The sequence below is a fragment of the Pelecanus crispus genome, chromosome 7 (genome assembly GCF_030463565.1).
Source record: "Pelecanus crispus isolate bPelCri1 chromosome 7, bPelCri1.pri, whole genome shotgun sequence".
NCBI classification, from domain to species: domain Eukaryota; kingdom Metazoa; phylum Chordata; class Aves; order Pelecaniformes; family Pelecanidae; genus Pelecanus; species Pelecanus crispus.
The window spans coordinates 9,603,022-9,618,279 of NC_134649.1; the positions used below are offsets into that span (position 1 = coordinate 9,603,022).

The window sequence follows — 15,258 nt, forward strand, 5'->3', positions numbered from 1 at the left end:
CCCCCCTCAGGTGTGAGAATTACAGCTAGACGCGGTAAAGACACCTATCAGCCCTCCCAGCTCCTTTTTCTCCCCCCCTTTTCCTCTCCTGCTCCTTATATCATACCATCCTGGGAAACATGCAGGTTTTAGGCCTGATTTTCATTCCTGTCTCCTCCAACTCTGGCTGAAGCCTGATGGTCCGGTTAAGAGCCGGGGGCTGTGCTCTGGCTTTGGGCTCTTCCCATCAGGATAGCACCAGTAAGTGGAAGGAGTGGTCTGATGACACTGGAAGAAATGGCTGAAACCAAAGAACAGGAACGGGCCTTGCCAGCCTGCGCTGTACACGCAAACACGGCTCCCAAGGGGCTGATGGAGGCCTCAGCAGAGCAGTTGAGAAGGTGATGGTGGAGGCACGTCAAAGCGTAGCCAGGCTCAAAGCTGGCCCTGACCCAGGCCTTGGACAGCAGCGTGAGCACGGGGACAGCCGCTGCACCCCAGCACCGCCGCCCCGAAAGCCCCAGCCTGGCCTGTGCTTCCCGCACAGGCTCAGCCCCCGCGGTGGACGCTGCTGCCTCCGGCTGCTGTATTTTAAGGTGCCAGGCCCTAAGGCAAGCGTCTCTGCAGCCTGCACTATCCCTTCAACGAATCGCTCGCGCATCCATTTTGGTCCCCGGGCACCGGGAGCGTCCCAGCGCCTCCGCTTTGCCCCCAGCAGCCAAGAGCTCTCCCGGTAGCTGCCCTGTGCCGCCGGCGGGAGAGATGGGGTCCGGGCGACACCCCATCCTGCTCCACTGCTCGCACAAGGCAGCACAGGCCTGGAAAGAGAATACGTTTCTATTTTATTCACAACGGCTCGTTACAAAAGCGGGAGAGAAGGGCCAGGCCGGCTGCCTCGTCGTCATGGGGAGAAAACGAGCCTCCGCCGCCTCCGGGGAGCGGGGCGCGGGGTCCCGTTCTCGGGGAAGAGGCGGTGGGGGCAGCCCCGCGGGCGAGAAGATGGCGGGCGGCCCCGCCGCCCCGCTGAGGAGGCAGCGCCCTTGGCGGGGGGCGGCGGCGGGCCGGGGGCGGCTCACGGCGAGGCGGGCTTGTCGGGGTTGTGCATGTGGTACACGCCGCTCTCCTCCTCCTCCGGCACCTGCGGGCGGAACGGCCCCTGAGCGCCGCGCCACCGCGGCCCCTCACGCCGCGGGGCGACAGCGCCATCTTGTGCCTCCCGCCCCGCGCCCGCCGCCGCTCTCCGCCCCGCGCCCGCTGCGGCCCGCGGCCCGCCCGGCCGCCGCCTCACCTCCCAGTAAACGTCGTCCTCAAAGCAGTTCTCGTCGGCGGCGTCGCCCCAGACCGGCAGCTTCAGGATGGCCCCTGGAAGCAGTCGGGCAGGGCGGTGGGCAGGGGCAGTAATGCGTGCGGGGTGCAGGCAGGGTGCGGATGGCCGGAGTCCCACCGTCCCGGCAGCAAAGGGGGCAAACGCAGCCCCGCTCACTGCTCAGTGCCGATCCCCCCTTTTCCCCAAACCCATCTGAGCTTGCCCCCCCGCCCCCGCCTTGGCCGCCTGGTTTCCCCTGCTCCTGTAGGCTTTGGGGTGGTCCCACTGCAGGGCGTCCAAATGTGAGCAAGCCAGGGGCTGCAACCCTTGCAATGCAAGGGGCGAGGATGCACCCAGCCCCAGGCAGGAGTACGTGGACGCCTCCGTTTCAGCCACAGGCTGGGCTCAACCCTCCCCTCTCCGTGCTCCCCTCCTGCTTACCCACAAAGGCCCCCCCGACGATAGCTATCAGCACAGACACCACAATGCCGGCCGCCTGGAACCCTCCTTGGACACTTGCTGTCCGCGTCCGGTACGGGCCCGTGAAGTCAAACGCCTTGATAAACCTGCCGAGGGCAGAAATGGCGAGGATTGCTCCTGGCAGGAGATCTTCCCTGGAGGAGCTCTGGAGGAGCCGCGTTGCCCTGCTCCCGGGGGACTCCTCCCTAGCCCAATCCCTCTTCTGCAATGGACCAGGAGAGTGTTGCAATGACACAAACCACCGCTCGCTTCCTTCTCCTCTGGCCCCTGGTGAAATTTTACCTGGGAGGAGCCCAAAATACAAACATTTCTTTTGTATTTCAGAACTTCAGCCTTACCTGTCCCCCCCAAAAGAATGCAGGGGTGGAGGGAGGAGCACTTCCCCACCCACCGTGCCCCAGAATAATGCTGAGGAGCAGGGTTATGGCTCATTTTTTGAGGCCACCAGAAGTCAGCTGCAAGAGATGAGTCTTTTACACTCAGTAAGCCCAAAACAGTCAGTGCACCCCATGTTTTTGAGGGGGAAAGGGGCAACTCTGGACAATTAACAAAGGCTGTTAATTGCTTCTTGCTCCCAGCCCAAGGAGCCCCAGGTAAAATCTGTTCTCAGGGACAATTTTCAAGCTGTCTTACCCTTCCTTGCCATATACATCCTCCGTGGCTGCAGCTGCAGTGATGGCCCCCACAATGCCCCCAATAAGGCCCGGAATGGCGTGGAGGTTGTGGATGCCACATGTGTCCTGGATGTGCAACCTGGACTCCAAAAAAGGCTGAGGGGAAGGGAGGTAGAGAGAGATCAGGGACATAAGGTCAGCCCTGGAAGGGATTAGGTCCTTCCATGGAGGACAGGGATAAGCAGAGAAGGAAGAGTGATACTGTGTCTCATTTAAGAGCTAAGGGCTTGTAGGCAAACACATGAGCCAAGCTCAAGATAAAATAACAACATATCCTCCAAATGCTCTCCTGTTGGGAGACTGAACCTTCCTGAACATTTTGGGCCAATAAATGGAGTCAGAAGGAACCCTCAAGGGGAACTGAATCCATTCCCGGTCTCCTTAGCAGGACCAGGGCTGCAGACCCCTAGAGCAGCACTCACCGTGAGGTAGACATACCCCACCGTGGACACGGTGCCACAGATGAACCCGACGATGAGGGAGCCGTATGGAGTCAGCATCATCTCTGCACTGGTGCCCACGGCCACGCCACCCGCCAGTGTTGCGTTCTGGATATGGACCTGCAGAAGTAACCAACCGCCCTGTCTTGGCATCTCGGGGAGATTGCAATTGCTCAGGGATGGTGCAAATGGTAAAGCGGGAGAATCAGCTCTGAAATTGCTTCTAGAGGAAATACCAGGGCCCATTTTCCTGCTTGTTGGTGAAAAACAAGAGAAGAACAGGCAGCCTCTGTCTGTAGCACAGGCGCACATAGACTCCCACTCCCTGTACCACACACTTTCTTTGCATCCACAAATCTGGGTGGGGAGTTGTGATGAGATGGAAATTGTCTCACCCATGTGTCACGCACGCTCTGCTGTCACAGAGACATGTCACCCACACACATAACACGTACAAGTCAGCCCCCCGATTGCTCATGAGCTGCCGCGCAGGCCCTGCTTGGCTTGCTGGAGAGTGCTGCCAAATGTGGCTCTGCAACATGCCCATCGGTAGCTCTCTGGGCAGAGCAAGTCCACCACATGCAGGGCATCACCCTGCACCTCAAGCACTGCAGGACTCACTTTCCACCTGCACATTCAATAAAGCCTCCAGGTTTCTGCCTGGATGCTGGTTCCACCATCATGCCCTGAAACCCAGTATCTGTTCAGCAAGACAAGTGCCAATCGTTTCCTGGGCCCTCGATCAACCTCATTATAAGTTCCCTGGGCAGCACAGACCCCTCTGCTCCCAGCTTACCATGTCAAGCTTGCCTTTCTTCTGCAGCATGCTGGAGAAGGCCACTGTGGTGAGGACACAAGCAGCCAGTGAGCAGTACGTGTTAATGGCAGCCCGGTGCTGGGCATCCCCGTGCTCAGAAATTGCTGAATTAAAACTGGGCCAATACATCCACAGATACAGGGTACCTGGTGGGATGGGGAGGAGGGGACAAAGAAGAGAAAGGGAAAAGAGAGAATACAGGGATTGAAAAAAAACTCTAAAGAAGATCTTTCTGCACAGAGGGAAGTTAAATCCTGTAGTCCTGCTGCCCCAAAGCTGCACCCCCCATGATGGGACCAGCATCAGGAGCGGCTGGCAGAGAGGGGGAACCAAAACGCATCCTTGTCTTCCCAGACACCATCTCAGCCTGCCCACTGATGAAGGGAGCTGAGTAGCTCTGAGAGGTGGAAGACTGGGATGCAGAGCTTCTCAGCCCCAGATCCTGGTTTCAGTTTGGTTTTCCCAGAAACACAGGAAGGACCAGCAGCCATGTGGTCCGCACGTAACAGTGCCCCTGAGTGGGGGCTGACTCACCGATCATAGCGAAGAGGTCGGAGTGGTACACGGAGCCCTGCTTGTCCTTACTCTGCTCCAGGTTGGGCCTGTATAGGATGCGTGTCACTGTGAGGCCAAAGTAGGCTCCGAAGGTGTGAATGGTCATGGAGCCACCCGCGTCCTTAACCTGCAGCCATGGGAAAACAGAGGTTTGCTCCTGCCATCGCCACTCATTCTGGAGCTGAGGTCTGGTTTGCATCATGCCCAGCTTGTCTGCCCACTCGTCCTTCCAGCCTGCACTCAGTCATGGGGAGAGCTGGACAAAAATGCTCTGGTCCTGCTATCTATCCTGCTCGCTTGGTCCCTTGTGTGGTCCTGGCATTCCTCTTAGCTTCCCCTTGGAAGGCATTGAAGTAGAGGGGAGTTTCTGGCCTGTCCCAATGGCAAGTTAGTTGCAGCAATAGCCAAGTTGGCTCCCATGTGGACTTATCTTCTGGGAGCTCACTTGCTCCAAGCCCTGTCTCGGAGGGCAGGAACCCTGCCTCCATCAGCACACATCTTGTCCTCTTTGTCACTTGGTTTTCTTCTACAACACCCATGTTCCAGCAGAGAAAACAGATGAGAGGGAAATCTCAGGCACGAAGAGAATGACTGGCCCTTTGTGCTAAGACTCCCTGTCTGCCTTGGGAGCCACAGTGAAGGGACCCAGTGCTCTTGAATTGCCAGGCTTGTGTGTAAAACTCTGGGAGATCTCCCTTCTCAGTACACCCCACTGACCCCCTCTTTTCTAATCTGCCTACTTTTTTTTACCTGCATTCTGGCATTTCAAATGCTTATGAAGGCAGTGGCTTGGTGGAGCCATAGCAAAGGGAGAAAATTTGGAGAGACACAGAGAGGAAGGAGCAGAACCAAGCGGGTGCCGCCTAAAGCCTTACATGAAGCAGGTTGAGGAGGATGTACTCATTCACTGCGAAGAGCGTGACTTGAAACAAAGTCATGACAAGGAGCTGTATGGGGCTGGTTTTGCCCAGGATGGCCCCAAAGGCAATGCACACAGAGCCCACGCAGAAATCAGCATTGATAAGGCTGGAAAAGGGGAAGGATAATTGTGGGTTAATGAGGAAATACTCTTCCATAACTGACCCTCACCCACTCCCAGCTCTAGAGATCCCACCTGAAGACAAATAGGTGATTAGGAGCCAGCCTTGGATTTCCCACTGACCTTCCTCCCATCCTGACATACTGTCCAGGAAAGGTGATCTCCCCCAGATTATTTAAATAATGTGGATTATATATGTTCTCAGCACTAGCGTCCATGGTGCTTGGCTTGGGACTAAGGGGTAATGCTCATTTCACATTTTCCTTAGAGCAGTACCACCATAATGGCAGGTACCTTTGGGCTAAAAGGTGGAAAGCAAGCGGAGGTATGTGGAGGGAAGACAGCATTTTAGAGACTCATTTGCACATGACAGAGGGACAGGTGCTGCCAGCTCTGTGGCCCCCATCCCAGCTCTTCCACTGGCCAGTCAAGAGGTGGCATCCCAGAGCCCATCTCCTTACTTCTCCACTCCAATGAGGATCTTCCCACTCTTGAAAGAGTGGAGCCAGCCTTGCATCAGGAGAGCCCACTGGATCCCAAAGGCAGCAAGGAGGAAATTGAAACCCACGGCTCCGAATCCATAACGCTTGAGGAACACCATGAGGAAGCCAAAGCCCACAAAGATCATCACGTGGACATCCTGGAAAGCTGTGCAGAGGGAAGGGACCATCAACTCTGTGGGGAAGGCAGGGCTGCAAGCATGCCATTTGAAGTCAGTGGTGAAAGGAAACTAAACACATCAGTGGCAGTAGGTGGGAAATTCAAGAGAAAATGTGTGTTTGTCTCTGGTCCCCACATTTCTAAGTCTGAAAATGGCTCAGCTTTCAGAAACTGGCTTTTGGTTAAAAGGCTCAGTCTTGAAAGTAAAAAATGTTTATTAAAAGCTGCGTGCAAGAGAAGACCGGAGACTAATGGAGTGTACAAAGGAAAACATTTTTCTATACAGATAGGTTTTTCCCCTTTTGTAAAAAACTCAGAAAATATAATGTAAAATGAACAGTGAAGTTTTGTTAAAAACACATGAATGGTCATTTTGGGTAGGTGCATCCAATGCAGGGTCCTGGTGATGGCTCAGAGCAAGAAGAGTACAAGAACAAGGGAAGTTTACAAATACATTTTTAAATGCCGCTGAAATCAGTGGCAAAATACCCTTGAGACCAGGATCCCACTTTGTGAGATTTTGAGAGCTTAAACCAGAGAGACCCAGTTCTTCCCACAAATGCTCAGACCTGCTAACTTGAGCCCCTCAGATGCCCTTCCCTGGGGGAAACCAAACCTACGTGAGCCTCTTGAAAGAACTTCTTGGTGCAGTAAACCTGCTGTACTTTTTAATGCTGTACTTTTCTACCAGATAAGCATCGCTTTGCAATTAAGTGAGCTGAAACGCTGCATACTTACAAATTGAACCATGCAAACCCTCACACTGGAGGCCACTCTGCCTATGAAAAGAGCAGGAGACCCAAGGCTGGGTTCCCCCGCTGGGAGACTCCCACCAGCAAACCCACACTGTAGGACAGGTAAATACAGCATCGACAGAGCTACACCAGCAAGTTCTGCATTGTGCAGCGCACAAAAGCTTTTGACACCGTCTCCCATAATATTCTCCTTGGGAAGCTGGCAGCTCATGGCTTGGACGGGCGTACTCTTCGCTGGGTAAAAAAATGGTTGGGTGGCTGAGACCAGAGAGTAGTGGTAAATGGAGTTAAGTCCAGTTGGCAGCCGGTCACGAGCAGTGTTCCCCAGGGCTCTGTTTTGGGGCCAGCCTTATTTAATATCTTTATCAACGATCTGGATGAGGGGATTGAGTGCACCCTCAGTAAGTTTGCAGATGACACCAAACTGGGTGGGAGTGTCGATCTGCTGGAGGGTAGGAAGGCCCTGCAGAGGGACCTGGACAGGCTGGATTGATGGGCCGAGGCCAACTGTATGAGGTTTAACAAGGCCAAGTGCCAGGTCCTGCACTTGGGTCACAACAACCCCATGCAATGCTACAGGCTTGGGGAAGGGTGGCTGGAAAGCTGCCCAGCAGAAAAGGACCTGGGGGTGTTGGTTGACAGCCGGCTGAACATGAGCCAGCAGTGTGCCCAGGTGGCCAAGAAGGCCAACAGCATCCTGGCTTGTATGAGCAAGAGTGTGGCCAGCAGGAGCAGGGAAGTGATCATCCCCCTGTACTCGGCACTGGTGAGGCTGCACCTGGAATACTGTGTCCAGTTTTGGGCCCCTCAATACAAGAAAGACATTGAGGTGCTGGAGCGTGTTCAGAGAAGGGCAACGAAGCTGGTGAAGGGTCTGGAGCACAGGCCTTATGAGGAGCGGCTGAGGGAACTGGGATTGTTTAGCCTGGAGAAGAGGAGGCTGAGGGGAGACCTTATCGCTCCCTACAACTACCTGAAAGGAGGTTGTAGTGAGGTGGGTGTTCGTCTCTTCTCCCATGTAGTTAGTGATAGGACGAGAGGAAATGGGCTCAAGCTGCGCCAGGGGAGTTTTAGGTTGGAAATTAGGAAAAATTTCTTTATGGAAAGGGTGGTCAAGCATTGGAACAGGCTGCCCAGAGGTGGTGGAGTCACCATCCCTGGAGGTATCCAAAAACCGGGTAGATGTGGCACTTCGGGACATGGTTTAGTCTAGTCTACCCTTGAATGGTTTAGTGTGGGCTTCGTAGTGTAGGTTAATGGTTGGACTGGATGATCTTAAAGGTCTTTTCCAACCTAAACGATTCTATGATTCTATGATTCAAACCATTATAACCACTATAACCAGCAACGTCTGTGCACCTCGGAGAAGGCATAAGCTCAGGGCAAAGGAAATTCAGGGACTGAGAACCTGCTCTACCCCGAGCCTGTGCTGAAATCCAGCAGTCCCAGATCCACTCCCGCAGGGAGAGTGGGGTTGTATCTGCTGCCTCCACTAAGGGCTGAGTGAGAATTTGGGTGAGGTGTAGCTCTGCAGGTCTTGGCTTTTGTCCTTTGGTGCTTTACAAGATCTTGCAACTTGTATAAGGATGAGCATTTGCACAGGCTCCAGCAATGTATTGCCATGCTGCAGAGACAGGTTAATCTGCTTGTTTTTAAAAATGTGTCCCCATGCCTATGAAATCACTCGTAAAAAAAGGAAGGAGACACGATCTGCAGCTGGCACTGTTCAGCAGAGGTCACTTCAAATGCACCTCTCCACATGTCCTAAGAACTGGTCTTCCTAGCTCTGGTTTTACCATACAATCCCACAGACTTTCCCTCTGCAGCTGTAGTTATTCTCCCCACCTCTCTTCTCCAGTGTAAGCAGCACAATAGCCAGCTAGAATTATCTGCTGCCATTTGCATTATATATTCCCACTTTCATCCTAAAAGCAGAAATACAACGGTCAGAGTTAAAGCTGCAGACTGTGTGCCCTCCGAAAACACAGAGTATTCCCACTGTGTGTTAGACCATGTACAAACCCAGGAGGAAGACCAGGTCTTTCTTCAAACTGCACCCAGTCTAAAGCCTTTTTCTAACCCTTGCATTTGTTTGCCTTTGGGAAGAATAACATTGGCATCACTCAGAGGCAGCCCAGGTGCTGTCATGCCCTAAAGGTTTTGTGACCCTGCTTTTGTGGGAGGAAAATTGCCATCACTATCAAGAGGAAGTTTTTGGGCTTTGGGAATGCTACCTGTGCCAAATAATCTAATTTATTTTCTCTAGAGAGTAGAGGAGTCGCCCATTAGGGAATATCAATGTGCAATTCAAAATGAGAAGGAATTGTCACACTGACTGGACCTGGTGATGGGCATCACTGACACAGTCGCACATAGGCTTCCCTCTGCCTGCCTTCTCAATCATCTCTGAGCTTGGAGGACCTGTCAGTTTGTAACTCCTGTCCTACTGCCATTGCGGGCAGGTCCTATGGACAGCAGTGGTTGCGGACACATTAATACAAATGATCCTTGGGCATTCAACCATTGCACTGTCTTCTGAGCAATGCTGGATGGACACAAGGATCAAAATGCTAGGGCTTGGTCTCCTTGCCGTGTTTGTCCATCTTTGCAGAGGGAGAATATTTCTGATCAGATAATGGAGAAAAACCATCTGTGCTTTTGGGCACATGAGCCCTTCCTTCTGTCTGAAACAGAAACGTAATTCAAAGCTAAACTGAGCTAAGCAGTTGCTCTTAGGTTGATTTAGTTGTGTGAATCCATGCAGCCATTTGAAGGGGAATATTTGGCGCTGTGGAGCAGGGGTGGGATATGAGGACAGAAGAGATGTCACATCCTTAGCTCCTACGAGGTCTTTCTTGGACCCCTGATGTCCTCCCGGCACATCAGCGAAAAGAGCAGCCCTTGGGCACTGCTGCTGCTTCACGCTGACCTGCGTGGGGTTAGTCCCAAGGGCAGATCTCAAGGGAGAGCCCGGGGCACCAACAGCCGTAGACTAACTCAGAGGCTGGCTGAGCAGCAGGTTTCTGTAAGCAAATCCTTTTCTGAACTAGCTAATCCTCAGCAGCTACAGGTTTCTATAGCTCCTTTGATTTAGCAGGTGTTTTTAATGGAAATGTTCTAAATAGATGCATGACTCAGGCCTGTTGCTTCCTTGGAAACAATTGCCTACAGAAGCAGCTTGTTCTGAACGGCTAACAAAGATGACCAGCCCTGGAGATCAAAGCCAGCCAAAGGCACCGCCTGGCCAGAAGGGCTTTAACTACCTGAATAATCCCCATGGCAATACGATGCAGCGACCCGAGAGCCCTGGGAACCTGGCAGGTTAGGAGGACACCAGCATCAAAATGCCAGTAGCTAAAGGGTAATTTAGTAGTGAGGGGGAGGATGTAGGAAGGAGAGGAAGATGTCACAGGATCTCGACAGCCGTTCCTCTGTATGCACAGAAAAGCTTGCTCTGATCCAGAGCCGAGGGAGGGGGCAGCAAGACGAAACTTGCAGAGTGCTGGGAACACGTCAGCCCTATTCCTGGAAAAAAGACATCATGTACTGGTGTCATGGTACCCTGCTGACAAAGCCCCAAGAGCACTGGAGGGCCATGAGGCTTTTCTCTTGCTCTTTGGTGCGCCCCAAACCAGCCTCAAGGCAAGAGCCCGACTTTCTAGCAATCGGTGGAGACGCTGCCGCTGACAGGCTCTGCCATGGGATGGGATGCGATGGGTTGGGATGGGATGGATGGGATGGGGACTAGCCAGCACCAAGACTAGGCTGCCCAAATACTCACATGGATATCGGAAGTAGAAATCATTCTCTATGTCACTGGTCAGGTTCATCTCCCGCTTCTTTTCCTCCCAGTGCGCATCAGCTTCGGCGCCGAAGCGCACAAAGACCCCGAAGAGGACGATCATGGCCACCTCCCAGAGGAGGCATACGAGCGGGAGCCGCCAGCGCATGTACGTGTTCTTCGCCATCCCCTGGTGCCTCGGCCGCTCCATCCACAGGGATCCCCAGGGCCCCGGCAGACAGTGTGAGCCTGTGTCCCCTGTGCCCGGCCAAGGCGGGCGACATATATAGGTTGGAGAGGGCGAGGTGGGGCCCAGGGAGGTGCCTGTGGCAGGATCACGTTTCAGAGTGCGGGAGCTTCGGCAGGCTTGCTCCTCTCGCCCTCCTTCCTCCCTGGGAGGAGGGACAGGTCTCAGCACCTTTTCTCTGAGCAGCTCGAGCGCCTCTGAGCCCTGCCTCCCCTGGGACAAGCAGACCGGCAGACCAGCGCGAGTTGGGAGTGGAGCCCTGCTGTCCTGCCCCCTGCTCTGCCCGGCCCCACACCCCTTCCCTTCCCCTTGCAGCAGCACCCTGACCACCATAGTCCCCAGTGCCCTCCCGCCCTGCACTGGGTGCTCCCCTCACTACCCCCCGGGCTCTGCAAGCACCCTTCCCCAGCTGGCACTGAGGGTGAAGGCAGGGTGCCCCTCACTCCAGCTCTCAGCTGTCCCCCCCCATCTCATGGGGCACAGCAGCAGCTCCAGGAGACTCTTTGCCTCCGGGTGAGACCGTCCTGCTCCTTGCTGTGCGGCGTGCATCCGGACAGTTGACCGGACTGTGCAAGTCGGGGTGGAGTTGAGCAGGGACAGGCTTGCCATCCTGTGTGGGGCAACTCCCAGAGCCTCTTGGGCAACAGAAAGCTGTCACTGGGGGCCTGTTTCCTTCCAGGAGCCTCTGTCCTGGATGCGGAGTTGGGGGGGGACAGTCCTGCTGCAGGGGGGGGTTCTGCCTGGGGCTGCCCACCCCCTCCTCAGAGCAGCCAGCTCTCTTTCACCAAGAGCAAATGGGGCTGAGTCCAGGGGCCATGCTCCCTTCTGATGGCCAGGAGAAGATGAGCTGTGGGGCCTCCCCACATCCCTGCCAAGGCAGCTTGAGTCACTGGGTGCGGGGCCGCAGTGGGGCAGTCCCAGGAGGAAGATACATGTTTCAAACCAAATGCCAAGATCCTGCATGCATGCACAGACATGCGACGGCCCTGCCAAGGCTGCCATGTAGCTATAAGGATGTAGAAGTGACACATGTCCCATCATTTCCCAGAGTGATTTACCCAGTGCATCCTCCCATCAAGACAAGCCAGGCTGGGGCTGCAAGGGCCAGGGCAGTACTCTGAGATGGGGCTGGAGATGGGGCTGGAGACCCCAGAGCTGCAGCCTAAATGTCCCCTCCTCTGGTATGGGGCTTCCTTTAATTAATAAACATAGACACAATGCTCCTTTCTTCCCATGGCTTTGAACCATATGCTCTTTTCCCAAAGAGCTGGGCAAGACTTCCAAGCAGATCCCAGCTCCTTCCTCTGCCTACAGATCCCCGAGGTGCCTGTCAGTCTTCAAGAAATGAAAGACCACAGCCCAGGCAAGCTGCCCAAATTTGCTGATGGCATCTAATTGTGGCCCGCAGGCTGAGCAAGCAGCACTGATTTCTGTGATGATTAGGCAATAATTGGAGTTTATTATTTTTTCTTGTTTGCTTTCTTCTCAAAATGACAGATGGCAGAAAAATGCTGTGGATGGTCTTGAAGAGACTGACGGCCACACAAAATCATTCTCCAACCTCATTTGGGCCCCATGCAGGCAGCAGGGCAGAGGCAACTTTGGAAAGAGCTGGGGCGGTGCAGCTCAGGAGCACTTCTGTATGGCAGAGGAATCAGCCAGCGATCCAGACGCACCAGGGAGGGTCAGCTGGGAGTAAGTCGGCAAGTGAACCCAGACAGCAAGTGAACGCCAGGCGATGGGAGAGCTTCAGGGTGCAGGCTCCTTCCCCAAGCCCCGGGTGAGCACTGGGAGGTTAGGGCCGCAAACCAGCACTGTGCTTGGCAAGGGTCCAGACCAGCACCCCTCCCCTCCTGTCCGTGCTGGGGCTGAGGGAAAGGGAACCCCATCTGCCTAGCCCTTTATCCTGCGTGAGCAGAGCTTCAGCCAGCTTTGGCTGGACTGGGGTCACTTGCTGGGGAGACCTAAAGCAAGTGGATGGTGTTGTCCTGAGGACAGGCGCTGCCTTGAGCGATGCTTCTCAGGGCCCACCCACTATGTTTTTGGATCTCCCATTACTCATGGTTTCTGCAGGGCGGTCTCAGCTGTACGCACCAGGAAAGAAGAGATCTCCAGCTAGAAAGAAGCTGAAATCCCTAAACAATACCCGAGCCTTAATTACTGGAAGCACTGTTGATAGTTGCGTGTTCTCCTGCCAGCTACGTGGTAGGACCAGTCTTCAGCCCTACCCTAGAGCAGCTCTTAGACACCTTGAGAAAGGCAACACGGAGGCACAGAGGAGCATTTTATAATACAAGGGAACTTTCTAAGGCCCAGGCCTTAGCGTAGCCACCAGGAATTATGCTCTATGGTTACCCTTTAGCAGAAGAAACCAAACTGCTGAGCTTTTCTAATCCATGGTCTTGCTGAAATGGCAGCACCCCCAGAAAAGCAGCTTGCAAAGCCCTTGCACAGCCCGGGAGGGCAGGAGCTCTGTCCCACCCGCTGTCCCCGGCCCCTCTCCCCTGCATCTGGAGGCTGAGGACAAAGGCTAAGAGCTTTTCTGCTGGCCTGATAAGTCTCACCTTGCTGCACTGCCTCGCACTGCCCCTCCTTATCGACCACCAGATCAGCACTTTGCCACTGCAGTCCCATCGGAGCCGGCATGCTCTGCTGGCTGCCCATGCTGTGAGAGCCCATTAAAGGACGAGCTTCTCTCCAGGCTCCTTTGCAGGGCCAGGGTAACACTGGAAAGGCTGACAGGGCCGTGCCAGCACAGGTGCCTGCAGCGATGCAGGCAGGGCGCTTCCTACGGTGGGTTAGACCAAATCCTTTGCACCCATCCTACAAGGTACCTAACTGCGTGGCAGGACGCATGGGGCAGATTTCACGATGCCCCAGTCACAAATATCAAGCTGCTTAAAAGCCCTGTTGGAAACCACGCCAGTGTGAGCCAGCGCAGTGCCTGCTGGAGGCAACGCTTGCCTGCTCCACCACTGAATTTGGCCCGTCACGTCCAGTGCCCATAAGAGCAGCAAGGTTTGCCAAAAAAATCAGCGGGATGATGCTGGTGGAAGAGGGGCAGGTACATTTGTCCTTCTGCTCTGGAGACATGGGACTAGGGCTGGCAGCAGTGAGGTCTCAATTGCCTTGGGAAGGCTCTGGGTGAGGGTTGTACTGTACTGGTCCCAGCTGGGTCTCTCCCACTTTCTCACTTTTACGAGCACTAAAAATACTTGAGATGTAAAAACAAAATCTAAAGCACACAGAAATCCCTCCCTCTTGCCTGGAGGCCTCAGGGCAGCTTCACCCCGGAGAGGAGGGAATGGGGGCTCCTTGGGTCACTGTGAACTGTCTCAGCCGATCTCATTGCAGCTAGTGCTGGGCCAAGGTGCTGTGCCGTCTCCGAGAGGTGACCGCAAAGGCAAACACCCCAGGGGTCTGGAGGTGCCCAGGGGAGGGCAGAGCTGGAAGCACCGTCTCCACCATCTGTAGCATTGCGGGCGCTGGCCTGACAGTCCCTGCCTGCTTACCCTCGCCTTTCCCTCTTTATCTCCTGGCAGCTCCAAGGATTCACTGGAGTGAGGAGAACTGGGTAAAACCAGGCAATACCAGAACTTCTCCTGGGGAGGGACATGAAGCTGGGCTAGCCCACATGCAGCAGGCAGCGATCCTTGCTCCTGGCTGGATTTACCCTGGAGCTCATGCTGGCTTGCTTAGCTCATTGACGAGCAGAAGGGAGGCAGATCAAATTCTCTTCCATTAAGACAGAGAACCAAGGAATTTGCCTCCCCAGGAGGCACCAGTGACCTCCCATGTCACGCTACACCCAGGCCAAAGCCACCTCCAAGGACTTCAAAGCCCAAGAAGCACAGCCAACCCTCCCAGCTGCCCCCTTCCCTTCCTGCAGCTCCCTCCCTTCTCAGACGACTGCCTGGAGACCCACCAAGGAGCCCTTTGCCCAGCTTGACTTGCTCTTCCAGAATTAGTGAGCAAAGCAGCAGCAGCCACTACCAGCAGCCTTTGGGCACATGGGGTGGAGAGGGCACCAGCAGATGACAATACGTGGAGGCTCAGGAACACAGCACAAGTGAGTCTCTGGGCATTGCCCAGCATGAAAGGTGACTCATTGCTTCTGCAGGTCCTTGAGGAGTGTCCTGAAAGTAAAGCATCTGAGTCAATCCAGAACAAAAAGTTTTTTGTCTGGCTCAGCAGAATGGCTAACAAACTTTCCAGTGGGGCGGGACAGAGTGGTGGTGTGGTGGGAGATCAAACAGTTCATTTAGGTCTGGGTTTTCTCAGCCCTCCCCCTTAAATATCACTCATAGAGAAATGTTGCAAAAAGGGCAAAATAAAGCAAGACTTTTTTAAGTTAAAAAACCCCTATCTGGATCAAAGGGCTAACCAAACGTGAGGCCAGTTTACAAATTATTTTTCTTGTGCCTTCTCCTTCCTCCCAAGAAACTGCATTTACTGGCAAGTAAATGATTGTCCAGAGAGAACCCAAGGGCTCTGTTTGAGAGAGACGTCAGTGTCCTTGGGAAGC

The 15,258-nt window shown here is 54.4% G+C and overlaps 1 protein-coding gene across 1 annotated transcript; it reads right to left on the bottom strand.

Annotated features, from left to right (window-relative positions):
- Positions 1-1,051: 1,051 nt before the first annotated feature.
- RHCG (Rh family C glycoprotein) lies at positions 1,052-10,697 on the bottom strand. The gene is made up of 10 exons (XM_075714295.1): positions 10,487-10,697; positions 5,752-5,938; positions 5,127-5,277; positions 4,231-4,378; positions 3,676-3,842; positions 2,862-2,999; positions 2,399-2,535; positions 1,727-1,851; positions 1,268-1,341; positions 1,052-1,117 (listed from the first exon to the last, which is right to left on the bottom strand). Exons 1-10 carry the CDS (start codon positions 10,695-10,697, stop codon positions 1,052-1,054), a joined length of 1,404 nt encoding a protein of 467 aa, XP_075570410.1.
- Between the last annotated feature and the right edge of the window lie 4,561 nt (positions 10,698-15,258).